Source organism: Ananas comosus, linkage group 7 (assembly GCF_001540865.1).
Source record: "Ananas comosus cultivar F153 linkage group 7, ASM154086v1, whole genome shotgun sequence".
Lineage (NCBI taxonomy): Eukaryota > Viridiplantae > Streptophyta > Magnoliopsida > Poales > Bromeliaceae > Ananas > Ananas comosus.
In genome coordinates this window covers 6,916,343-6,929,625 of record NC_033627.1, presented here as the reverse complement: position 1 = coordinate 6,929,625, position 13,283 = coordinate 6,916,343, and the positions used below count along the sequence as shown (strand labels likewise).

Below are 13,283 nucleotides of genomic sequence, written 5' to 3'. Positions count from 1 at the left end.
GACAAATAGGTAATATTTAGTGACAAAATTAACTTGTCATTAATACTATTTTTAGTTACAATATTTTTTTTCCGTAGCAAAATCTATTTGCCACGGGACCTACCGTGACAACTTATAGTGACGGTATTTATCGTCACTAAAAAGTGACGGTATTTATCGTCACTAAAACTATTAGTGACAATTTTTTTATTTTTAGTAACAACCTTTTATTGTCACGTATAAATGATTTTCTTGTAGTGGAAGTTGAGAAACCGTGAGATTCCATACATCAAAGTTCAGTGGAGATTGACATGATGATTGCGAAGCCACGTGGGAACTTGAGAACGTGATGAAAGAACATTATCCTCATCTTTTCGAAAATTTGAGTTGAGGTATGATTATGTTAAAGTTGAGTTAGTTTCGAGGACGAAACTTCTTTTTAGGAGGGGAGGATGTAAGGTAATGAATCCTCGTCGTGTGAAACCGAATCTCGGTCGAAATTGACCAAAGTGAGGCTTTGGACGCTTAGGAAAGGCTCGAATGCATCGAAATGGCTCAAGGGGGTGTAGAGGACCTTGGAGAGCATGTTGACTCAATTCTACAACTTTTGCAGAAAGTTGTACTCTCGGGGTCCGGGCCCTATATAGGGTCTGGACCCCGTAAGCGAAAAATGCCCAGTCTGGACAGTGTGTAATGGGGTGATGTGTGGGGGTGTTTATGCAATTGTGTGCACATGGGGGTTATATGAGTTGGTTTTTCCACTCATCTCTCTCACTTTTCCTCACAACCCCAACCTAAAAGAAGTACTTTCTCTCTCTAAGAAGTCTCTCTCTCTCTCTTAGGGGTAGATCAAGAGGAGGAGTGGGTGGAGGACATTGCTTGGAGGTGAAGCTTCTTCCTTTTCTTCTTCCTTGGCTTGGGAGGAAAGCTTGTTGAGGTAAGCTTCTTGACCTCCAATGGTAGATAGCTAGGGTTTGGTTTAAATACCCTAGGAATGGAGTTTAATGGAACCCTAGGTGTTGCTACTCTTATTTATTGCATGAGTAATAAGCTGGATGGAGTATTTTGCAATAGTGAGATTTTAGGGTTTATAGAGAGAGCTTTTGATCATGGTTGAGTTTGATCTAAATTGAGCCTATGTAACTCTAATTGATGTTCCTACGGCCGTGCGGCGAGTTATTGAAGAAAAGTACCGATTTCGATTCGTTTGCTTTGGGTCAAGCCAAATCGTCGTCCATAAATCGCGAAACTAGGACTCTAGCATCGCGGCAACACCAAAATATGGGGGGTGCTATCCTAAGCAATCGAGGTTCATTCTATGTCTATGTTGTATTGTTGATCATACATTCCATATATTAATATTATGCATGGTAGGATGCTTGATAGATATAATTTCGTTCCTTGAATGCTTCCATGGTAGAAATAGCATTGTGAGTTGGACACATGAGCTAGAGGATGCATGAGAATTGGGTCTTAATATGGAATCCTATAGTGCCAAAAACAAGTGGTGAACTTGATATATGTGATGACATAAACGAGTGGCATGTGAAACTATATGTGATGACATAAACGAGTGGCATATAAAACTAGTGTAATAGAGACACTTATAACATGATGGACATAGGGATAGATGACTTCCCAAGTTGTGTATATGTGACATGTGAATCTAGTGTAGTGGTGGCACTTAAACATGAACATTGAGATAGATGGTTTCCCGAGTTGTTGTTATCCCTAGTTGGTAGGGTATCCTCAAGTTGAGAGGATTCGATCATACTCACATAGTCTGTTTTAGCTTAGCGGTGGTCGCTCCACCCAAGCAGTGAGCTCCGGAGTTGTTGCACAATGGGTCAACGTACCGACCCAGCAGACGGTCTCGGGTGTGCGTAGCGCAAAGTCTCCTCACCTATGGGATTGAGATGTGAGTCGAGGCGTAACCTTCGGGTTAGCCAAGTTGATTGGGTGACAAGTATATGAATGGCATAATAGATCCTTCATTCATACCATGATGTGAGACATAGTGACATGTTAGTAAATTTCATAGCTATGTTCATATCTTTATCCATGTTGTTGTTGAGGCATAATAGCATGATGTAGGTTTCATTGTTATGTAGATACTTTATTTGTATCATGTTGATTGAGGCATAGTAGTATGATAGTAGATTTCATTACTATGTTAGCAGATTTTATTATTCCATTATATATAATAGTTCTCATCCCACTTTGTTGCAAGGCCGAGCACGTGCGGACAGGTTGAGGACTGCGGTAAGGGCATAGCGCCCTAGCTAGTTAGCTACCTCCTATGCATTAGAGTCGAGTACCATCTTGTGATATGTTGTATATTGGTAGAGAGACCTTATGTATTTGGGTGAGGTTGCTAGAGATGTTTATGTATTTTGAGATGAACATGTAAACCAAATGATATAAATGGTTGAATGATGAATGTAATAGCTAGTATTTCTCTTTTGCTCTTGCTTGTATTACACTCGCAATGATTCAAGTATATTGTTTATGTTCACCTGAGCAACTAAATGTACATGATCCTTGTTGTTGAGCCTTGGGCGGGCAGGGGAGGTTCTGTCTATTCAGCATCTGTTGGACGTACCCAAACCGACCAAATTGGCGATTGCGGGGCGTGGCAGCGAAGGGGTGGGCGCGGCAGCGTACGCGAGGGCAGAGAGCGCGAAACACGGGGAGGGCTCTGTTAGGGTTGCCTTTTCATAAGCTTATATTGATATTGATATATTATTGAACCTAAATACTACTTGATTATTAAATATGAAGAATAATAAAATATACAAATGTTATGTATTACATGTGAAATAAATACCTTTAGCTTATCCTGCCACCACTCATCTGCTGCATCAACAGTTCTCCTCTATGGATCCCATCCAATTCCAGTTTCATTTTTTAACAATTGCTTCCATTGCTTCCATTCCTTCTTTACTTGATCCCACTTATTCTTCAATTGATGTCTATCGTAATATCTATTTGTTTCTTTTTTAAAATTGTTAACTAAGTTATTCGAACCATTCTTATTAAAGTGAGTTCCTGGTCGATTGCCTATTTCAATTTGTTTTAAATAGAGGTCACAAAATATATGAATAATATTTTTTTCCCATGTTGCTTTTGTGCGAGATTCAATACTCTAAATATCCTTAGTTTTAGATATTATATACCCCCAAAAGTATCACCTACAGTATAAAAAGGTAAAAATTAAACTAAAATAATTGTATTTAACAAATGTGATTAGGCAAAATACTATAAAATCTCAACAGAAAAATAAAAAATTTTGGGCACAAGTTCTTTTCAATACAATAAACTCTCGAGAAATTTAACAATTTAAAAGACATGTTTTTCTCAAAAAAACTGAAAAAAAAAAACAAACGTACTAAAGAATTTAAAGACGGCAGAGAATATGATATCCACCTTTCGAAAAACGAACCAAAGAATTTTTCCTCTCCTAATTACTGCGAGTTGGCTAGAGAAAGACATCCAATGGAAGAGAAAATAGGGTTTCTCATCTATTTAGGAGAAAATAAGGGTTTTAAATAGCTCGTAAATTTTGATTAAATTTAGGGGTAATTTTGTCTATCAATTATTTTATTTGTGCGGAACACACAAATCCCAAACTCCAAACCGGAGAAAGCATCGAGCGGGATGCTTCGTACGTACCGCATTTTGGGGGTATATTTACGGTAGCGGTCGGATAAAGTGGGATATTATTTGGAATACCAAACGGGGTACTTAGCCCAAGCACTTTAAAAAAGGAGTTTTGGGCCTCCAACCGCAATACCAAACAAGGACTTATTCTTCCTTCTTCCATGATATTTAATATTTTCTGTAGAAAAAAATATATTTTTATTTTTATTTTTTATTATTTTTATTTTTTTTCTTTTTATAATTTTTTTGGTCACGACCTTTCCCTTGCCCTCTAAAGCAACCATCACCCTCGTCGGAGTGTAACTACTTTTCTCCCCCTTCCTCGCCAGTGTGCTTTTGGGCCCCGAGAAGCACTACCTCTTTGTCGCCAGAGGCAGCGGTGGGGACGACGGGTGGAGGAGGGTTGGAGAGGGGAAAAAAAAAAAGAGGATCGCGGCGTGGCCTCAGGAGGGTCGGAGGCGAGGAGCGCAAGGCTTGCGCTGGCGAGAGCGTGGGGGCCAGAGGTGGGGGGCCCATTTTCGCCTTCATCGACTTCTTCGGCGAGAAAAAAAAAAGAACGCGAGAGAAAAAAAAAAGAAAAGAGAAAAAGGTATAAGGATATTTTGGTCAATTTGTTGAAAATTCGGATTGAATCTGCAAAATCGGAAAAGACGGCCTAGTTTGCAAAAGCTCAAAACTTGTGAATTTTTTATGTAAATTGGCCAAAATTTAAGATAAAAGTAGTGAGAAAAGAGGTTGCAATAATAGTGGATTGAGCTGGATTTTAAACAGAAAGAAGATGACTATTAAAAATATTTTGGGAGAATATTTTTGCATGATTATAACAATTAGGATTTTTAAAGGGATATATTTGTGATAACAAAATTGATATTGCTGTTAAAAAATAAACAGTTTTCTAACAGTAACAAATCGGAGGAAGAAATATAAATATTAATGAATTGTTGCAGGAATAATAGTTAAAAGTTGAACTATGTAGCAAGTAACCCAAATATTTAAATCAATGATCAATAATTGAGATTTTGGGTCCGCCTGCGGCTACACCTCTGCTCCGAGTCCAATTGTTTGACCATGCATTTTTTTTCATATTTGTAGCTTAGTTGACAAATTTTAATTAGTTGGATGCTAGAAAGGGCTTTAGCCACTACCATTAGAAATTTCTGAAGGTTAAATAGTAATAATAATAATCATAATAATAATATAATCCGCATTATGAGAGCAATTTTTTTGATTAAATATATCGGCCATAGGGCCATCATCCAACGTCCACATAACGTCAATTGACGGTGGAGATGTACCGTCATGCCCTAAAGTAAAAAGACAAATACATCTTTCGTATAAGAAGAATTAACAACCTGCCGTGACCTGCCATGATTGACTGGGTCACACTCATTCTCATCCATTTCCAGGGGGAAAATAAACTCCCTCTTTATCTCGCTTTACTAAAAACGGAGTAACCCTGCTACAGGAGGGGTATGTCCGTAAATAGAAAAGAACATACTCTGCAAATTTCCACGAGAAATTAAAGGTGCCTCGCTTTCTTTATTGGCGTTGGCCGGAGCGAACTTATGGCTTCCGTATGCACAGCACAACGGGGAAGATGAGTTAGGACGAAGCATTAAAGAAGGTTCACTCACAATTATACGTACTAGTGTAGAGACCCGTGCGATACAATAGATAAATAATATAAATAAAATTTAAAAATTTTAATAAAATTTATATTTACGAGTTATTGATATATAAAAAATTATACCATGTTAAGTACAACTAATTTACATAACTAAATTTAACTATTAAAAAATTAAATTATAGCTAGAATTCACTCATTGCTAAAATATTAATAGGGTGCATGTAATTAATTATTGCACCTTACATATAATTAGAGGCGTGGGGAGGTGAAGGGTTGGACACTGAGAAGAGAAGAAAGTGGTTTGTTTTAAAATTAGGCTATGTCGGGATGGAAGATTAATGGAGAAAGGAGTTGACTAAAGTTATAAAGCCCAATCGTTGATAGAATATTAATATGGTGCATATAATTAAATATTGCACCTTGCATGTAATTAGAAGAGTGGAGAGTGAAAAGTAACATGCCACGTGGTAAAAAATATTATGACTTCATATAGATTTATAGATTATAGATTTATAGATTTATATAATAATAATAATATAAACTTATATAATAAACTTTTACTTATTTCATTTTTAAATCAAATATTATATTATTTTGGTTTTTCCTTTCTCATATTTTTGCTGTAAGAAATAGGGCCGTAGGGCGAGAGAGGGAGGAAGGGGGCAGGAAGGGAGGTTAAGGGAGGAAGGCTCTGTAGGAAGAGAAAAGATCTAGTTGGAGTCTTTGACCCCTTTTCTTTCCTCAACCCTCGGCTTCGACAATGGCGTGTTCACACCATTCCATATGCCCCTTCCCACCGGGACTCCTCCCTCTCCACCGTTAAAATCCCCTCCCCTCCCCTGCCCCCCGAGCTCTCCCTCCCCCCTCTCTCTCTCGCTCTCTTCTCTCTCTCTCTCTCTCTCTCTCTCTCTCTCTCTCTCTTTGTAGTCAGCGGTACAACTCCTCCTCCTCCTCCTCCTCATCCTGCTTCGATCGAAAGGGATTTCGTTTCATCTTTGTCCCTCCGCGATTCGATCTTTGCAAAATTAATTAATTAATTAATTATAAAATAACAAAAAAATTACGCCACACACACGCATACGCGCATACGCATACGCCGATTTAGGGAGATCGACCTAGAAGAAGAAGGCGAAGAAGAAGAAGAAGATGGGGAACTGCTGTGCGACGCCGGGGGACGAGGCGAGGAGGAAGAAGGCGGGGGCGGGGGCGGGGGCGAAGAAGGGGAGGAAGGGGAAGAAGCCGAACCCGTTCTCGATCGAGTACAACAAGGGGCCGGCGGCGTCGGGGGCGGGGGTGCCGAGGCTGACGGTGCTGAGGGAGCCGACGGGCCGCGACATCGGCAGCCGGTACGAGCTGGGACAGGAGCTGGGCCGCGGCGAGTTCGGCATCACCTACCTCTGCACGGAGCGCGCCACCGGCGACGCCTTCGCCTGCAAGTCCATCTCCAAGAAGAAGCTCCGCACCGCCGTCGACATCGAGGACGTCCGCCGCGAGGTCGACATCATGCGCCACCTCCCCGGCCACCCCAACATCGTCACCCTCCGCGACACCTACGAGGACGACAGCGCCGTCCACCTCGTCATGGAGCTCTGCGAGGGCGGCGAGCTCTTCGACCGCATCGTCGCCCGCGGCCACTACACCGAGCGGGCCGCCGCCGTCGTCACGCGCACCATCGTCGAGGTCGTGCAGGTCCGATCTTATCTCACACCTCATCATCCCCTTGTCGGATTTGGATCCTTTTCGAGGATTTGGATTTGGATTTGGATTTGGATTTGTATTTGTATTCTCCTGGATATTACTATTCCATAATTCTCTCTCTTTTTTTTTTTTTCTTATTACCTATTAGAGATCTATCTATTTGAGATTCATTCCGTCTCTTTGCTGCTGCGATTAATTCTGGCAAGTACTGAATGCAACTTTTAGCTTTCCTGAAAAGCATTTAGGCATTTGCTCTATTTTATTAGTATCTATAGCAATTGGACGTTTTGAGGTTTCAATCTGCTTTAAAAATTGTAACGTTGTAGAGGAGATTAAACGCTATCCTTTAGATCTCTGTTGGCACAATTGGGACTCTCTATATTCTTTCTTTGCCCATTACGAATGGCTGTCTTGACGATCGTGATATCTTGGATCTCGAAATCTGATGCTGTGTGCTGCGATTTTACAGTTTATACAAGTGCACAAATATTTTCTTCAACTGCTGATCTGTTGCTGGCAGATGGTAATTTGTGTTCCATTATTCTATGTCGTAGCTACGCATTTCGTATCTCAACTTTATCCTAACAGCTGATTGGATTGTTATACTTGATACTACTACTTGGGCTCTTCATTGTATTCTCACACTACTACTTCCCTTGCTTGCCCTATATCGTGTTTGAAGTAGTTTCTTTATTTGATGAGGTTTAGTGGTGATTAATAATCAGCTGTTTTTCTTTCCCTAATTTCATGCTTAAACAGATGTGTCACAAGCACGGGGTGATGCATAGGGACTTGAAACCGGAGAATTTCTTGTTTGCCAACAAGAAGGAAACTGCCCCCCTGAAGGCGATTGACTTCGGATTGTCTGTATTTTTCAGGCCTGGTATGCCCCCCAAGTCTTCGTGCTGATCAATGTAGCTGCATTATACACAAAAAAGCAGGGTGAAATTGATGACTTGACATTAGCTACGTTTATGCTTAGGGATCCTCCTTTTGTCATCATCTGCACGAATACTATACCTTCGGCAGCTTGCTGATTTGTTTTACATATTTAGGTGAAAGGTTTACTGAAATTGTGGGAAGTCCTTATTACATGGCTCCGGAAGTTCTAAAGCGAAATTATGGCCCAGAAGTTGATGTTTGGAGTGCAGGAGTAATCCTCTACATTCTTCTTTGTGGAGTCCCTCCATTTTGGGCAGGTATCTATATCTCTGTGTGCGCGCGCGTGTTTATTTGTTTTAATATGAAATAGAAAAAAATAACTGCAGATGACAAAATATATATTTCACTAGAATTTCTTTTTAAATTAGAATAATCTTCTTAAGAACTCATAATCTGATGCATAAGTAGTTGAACTACGCAAGATGATTCATCTGTATTTTTGACCAGAAAGCATCTTATGATGTAATCTGAAGGTTTCTTTTTATAACACAGAAACTGAACAGGGAGTGGCGCAAGCAATCATCCGTTCTGCCATAGACTTTAGAAGAGACCCATGGCCTAGAGTTTCAGACAATGCTAAAGACCTTGTCAAGAGGATGCTTGATCCGGATCCAAAGCGGAGATTAACAGCTCAAGAAGTTCTAGGTACTAATCTTCACTTTCTTCTTAATCATGTCTTCTTTTGTGGCGTATCATTATGTTTACGTACTGAAATTGATGAAGTAACTGCAAAGGCCAAAAATCAATTATTTGCAAAATCTCAACTTCTGCCTACAGTGTTAGAAAGTGATGGGAATTTAAATAAGACTCGCTTCTATTGACCACAACTATAGAGTATCTAACAATTAATCATTTGAGTGCATTGTTGAGAATATAATTTGCATTCCATTACAGTGCACTGATTGGTAAAATGTCTCATGTTTACTGTAATACTTGATGTATCAACCTTCTCACTTAAAAAAGAAATCTTTACATCAACTTCCCATTTGTATCCCTAGTTCTTTGAAGTCAGAATACCCTGTTCTAAGACACTTATATTTTGATTGGTGTATATTACTTCTTCTGTTGAAAATTGACTCTGTTCAAGACTTGTATCTGACAGTCGTAGTTGCTCTTCCAGATCATCCTTGGTTGCAGAATGCCAAAAAGGCTCCAAATGTCTCTCTTGGTGAAACTGTTAAAGCAAGACTCCAACAATTCTCTGTCATGAACAAATTCAAAAAGAGAGCACTTAGGGTAAGTAAACTCATTCAAGAAGTATCTAGTATATGTGTGCTGAAATTTTTTCATTTTTACCTCTGAAACATTTGTTTTGGCTTATGCTTAATTTTAATTTTTTTTAAATGTGACATTGAGCTTTTAGATTTGGTGAAACTGATAACAGCTTCGTTAATGCTCGCGGTTTTGTTGCAGGTTGTCGCTGAGCATTTATCAGTGGAAGAAGTAGCTGATATAAAGGATATGTTTCATAAGATGGATGTAAACAGCTGTGGTCAAATAACATTTGAAGAGTTGAAGTTTGGTTTGCATAAGCTTGGGCACCAGATTGCTGATGCAGATTGTAGAATATTAATGGATGCTGTGAGTACTCAACCTGATGATAGCTTCCTTTCATTGAATAATGTGTCTTTTTCTTCTTTTTTTTTTTCTTTTTTTTTTTTTTTGTAGGATATGTTTGGATGCTTTCTTATTTATGCTTTGCAGTCTAAGCTAGAATTTGTCCTCTAGTAAGATATTATTTTTGATGAAGTCTAGTGAGTTATTGTCAGCCTTGCAATCAGTTTTTCGTATATTATTATAGTGCATAAGTTCATTAATATGCATAAGACTGAATACAATCAACCAAATGCAATTATATACAGAATACACAAATAAAGGAAGTATGAATGCGTTTATCTTTCCCTATTATAGCTTGTTATTAGATTTGTGTTTGACCATCTTTCTATCCGATTTTGTGGCTGTCTTTAGGGCTGTTGAATCATGCTCTTTCTGTGTGGTCCTAGCGTAGGGTGTAATCTTGTTTGATAAAGTGCTTTTTGGGTAGTGATATTAGGAGTGGTCCGTCTAATATCTCTTTCTGTATTAGGATCAGAAACTCCAAATTGAAGCTTCTTCTAGCTCTGCAGTTTCTTCTTTTTAGGCTAGGAACGTCATTTAGGTTTCCTGCTGCTGTAGATACCCGAGATTTCCATTTATCAATGCTTTACTACTAGTGATTGCAATTGAAAGCAAAAGCAGAAATGTGGTCAAACAGGCTATACAGGCTGAAGCTGATTTGACTATTTTGTTTTGATATTCTTTGCAATAGGCTATTTTGTCAGTGTTATATCCACATTCGCCAACTTTATGGGGTGTATTCTACTTCTTTATTTAAATACCTGCATCTTGATATATTCTAAACAACATGCAAATAAACATCTCACTAATAAAGATTTCTCGTCCTTCCTGATAAAACCAAGATCAAAACCAACCTATAGGGTTTCCTCTCTTTTCTCCCACTTTTTTTCTCACTCTCTACTTCTCACTCTTCTTTTCTTTCTAATATTCTAATATTCCACTTTAGCTCTTCAGAGAAGCTATCAATATGGGCCTTTAGATCAAAAGAACCGTGATCCAAAGGCTAACAAATAGAGAGCCCACATACATAATAATAAAAAATAGAAATAGGAGATTTTTGATTCACCAAAGTACATAGCCCAAATAGTAAGGCCCAAACAACAAATAGGCCCAGTGTACATCTGAATTGTAGGATCCAGCCTGGTGATTGTTTAATATATTGCATTAGCACCTTGGTAGCTGGAAATAATTAGGTTACTGAATTTGAAATTCTGATGCTTGTTGGACATTATATTATAGGCGGACGTTGATGGAGATGGAACTCTAGACTATGGAGAGTTTGTTGCTGTGTCAATCCACCTCAAGAAGCTTGGGAATGACGAGCATCTTCACAAAGCCTTTGCATACTTTGATAAGAATAAGAGTGGATACATTGAAATTGAGGAGCTTAGAGACAACTTGGCTGACGACTTGGGTCCAAATCATGAAGAAGTTATCAACGCAATCATTCGCGATGTCGACACAGACAAGGTAAGTTACCCATTCACCCTTCAATTGCTTCATAAGTTTTGTTACTTTTCATTTGAGGTGAGATCTCTTACAAAGAGCTTCTAAATAATAGTTGCTAGCTTCTCTCTCTCTCTCTCTCTCTCTCTCTCTCTCTCTCTCTCTCTCTCTCTCTCTGTGGCTTTAAACTTCATGGGGGAGATCTATAAAGAATTTTGTTTTGGGAGTTCAAATAAAAAACAACACGGAGTCCAATAAGTGGGACTATTATCCTCGCATAGCTTAATAAGCCTGTGTTGACTGATAATTTGCTTTCCTTTCAGGATGGGAAAATTAGCTATGAGGAGTTTGCCACGATGATGAAGGCAGGAACTGATTGGAGGAAGGCTTCAAGGCAGTATTCACGGGAGCGGTTCAATAGCCTCAGCTTAAAGCTGCAGAAAGATGGATCTCTGCAGCTAGCAACTGAAGGTAGATGAAAAGGAGGGCCACGCTACCATTAAAATTTGTGTATTCTGACCAGAAACTTCCCCTTTTGTATCCCTCCCTTAACAATTTTTGTTGGTTTGTCTTCTGTTCATTTGGGGCTTCAATTATTTTCTGCTTCCCCTGTGCTCTAAGTTGTAGAATGTCATGGTTGAAAGCTCATCTCTCGTGTTTCTCTATCATTTGTGGCTACTGTTGTATGTATAATATTTCAGCAGAAGATGTATGGGAACGAAAGTGGTAGAAATGAGAACAAGAAATCAGATTAGTGGATCTAATGTTCGTAGATATGACGAAGTATCAAGCTCTTGTGGATTCTTCGTTCTTGCGATTGTAGCCACTCTGAAGAACGTTGTTTGGCTTATGAAAGATTATTATCCCTCATCCTGTGAAACTCTTAGATTATCATCCCTCATCCTGTGCAATTCCTTTTTTTTTTTTTCTCGTTCCATTCACCAATTGTTAATTTACTTTCATTACGTTAATGATGCATGCAATTAGATTGCTAATGCTGTTGAGTATATAATCCTGGACAGTGATAAGTTCTATCGGCAATATCGCTGTAGCGGTGTCAACGACTATCATTGTTTCTTTTCGGCTTAGTTTGGGTGTTGAAATTACTTGAGGAATTTGATTGTAATATTGTCATGCCCAGATCCCAACGGAAGTCTGCCCAGTGCGTGCTCAGACCCGTTATATGTCAAGAACATATAAGGTGTCTACAAACAAGATAGAAATACAACAAGAGTATAACAACATTTAGCGTGATATTAGAGTATGAACGTTACTACTTTCTAAAGACAAGTATTAGAAAAGTAAATAACTAAACAATTATAATCCACAAAATAAAGCATACATCCTGGAATCCACATAAATAGAAGCTAAATACAAAAGGGTGGTCTCTCTATGCATCAAGGACTAATCATCTCTCTCCAACAAAAACAAAAGAAGAGGTGACCACCTAGCAGAAACTCCGATGCTAATCTAGCTAGACGTTACTCCCTTGCCGCGATCCCTAGCCTCTCCCGCAGTGGATGGTTCTATAAATAAAAATATCAACAAAATGCGAATAAAAACTATTAGTCAATAATTTTCAGTGGGTAAGTCGTCGATATCAGCGTATTACACCACTAGGTAACCGAGGCATAAGTAGTAAAGAGTATAACTAAAGAGATAGCATGATTATTCAGCAGATAATAAATTACTAGCTACTGTGCCTCCAATTAGTATGATGTTCGACATGTAATAAAGCTATTCTAACATGAATGAGCATATCCAACTAGCATACCATATCTAGTAGTGATAGTCACATTACACTTTTAAATGTCATTGTTGAATTCAGCTGGGACCTATTAAGTGTAGTCCGACTTGTGCCGTGCCTAGTGGCCTCGTAGTAGTCAACATCCCCCCTCTAGGAATGAGCCTCCCCCACGGCATCCCACTTCGGCGCCCAATCTCGCACGGGTGAGCATGTGTCACGTAGGCTAATTCCGGAGTGCCGGCTTGTAGAGAGCGATCCTCACAAGCATGTGCAAATGAGCACAATGGCAAGTAAGCATGATTATCAATCTCAAGTCCATGGTCATCATGTCTAAATTATGGTATAAGCACTAGCGACCCAAGGTCTAATACAATATCACATTGTTGAAGTTTAGTCACAAAACTAAGTCAAATGTCACTACATGAAAGTTCATGATAACTATGTGCATGTATAAGTCACTTGTCCACAAATATGTTAAACCTTTATTTCCCTTAGAATTACATGATTTCACATGGTTTCTAACATGGCATGAAATATGTCATTTCATTTGCAAGTTCACTATACAAC

At 39.0% G+C, this 13,283-nt stretch overlaps 1 protein-coding gene across 2 annotated transcripts; it reads left to right on the top strand.

Moving 5' to 3' along the window:
* On the top strand, nt 5,904-11,849 carry LOC109712879 (calcium-dependent protein kinase 20-like). 2 transcript variants are annotated; one of them, XM_020236673.1, is made up of 9 exons: nt 5,904-6,955; nt 7,434-7,487; nt 7,724-7,847; nt 8,020-8,163; nt 8,399-8,551; nt 9,027-9,142; nt 9,320-9,487; nt 10,763-10,993; nt 11,293-11,849. In XM_020236673.1, the coding sequence occupies exons 1-9, from the start codon at nt 6,413-6,415 to the stop codon at nt 11,446-11,448; spliced, it is 1,689 nt and encodes a 562-aa protein (XP_020092262.1). In that variant the 5' UTR covers nt 5,904-6,412; the 3' UTR covers nt 11,449-11,849. The 2 variants fall into 2 exon arrangements, with proteins under 2 accessions (XP_020092262.1, XP_020092263.1); XM_020236674.1 differs by lacking the exon at nt 7,434-7,487 and having other exon boundaries at nt 5,905-6,955; nt 11,293-11,448.

Coding starts and splice junctions, on each gene's coding strand:
- LOC109712879 (XM_020236673.1), top strand. CDS start 6,413: ATGGGGAACTGCTGTGCGACGCCGGGGGACGAGGCGAGGAGGAAGAAG. Junction 9,143..9,319: donor TCAAAAAGAGAGCACTTAGG/GTAAGTAAACTC, acceptor GTTTTGTTGCAG/GTTGTCGCTGAGCATTTATC. Junction 10,994..11,292: donor GCGATGTCGACACAGACAAG/GTAAGTTACCCA, acceptor CTTTCCTTTCAG/GATGGGAAAATTAGCTATGA.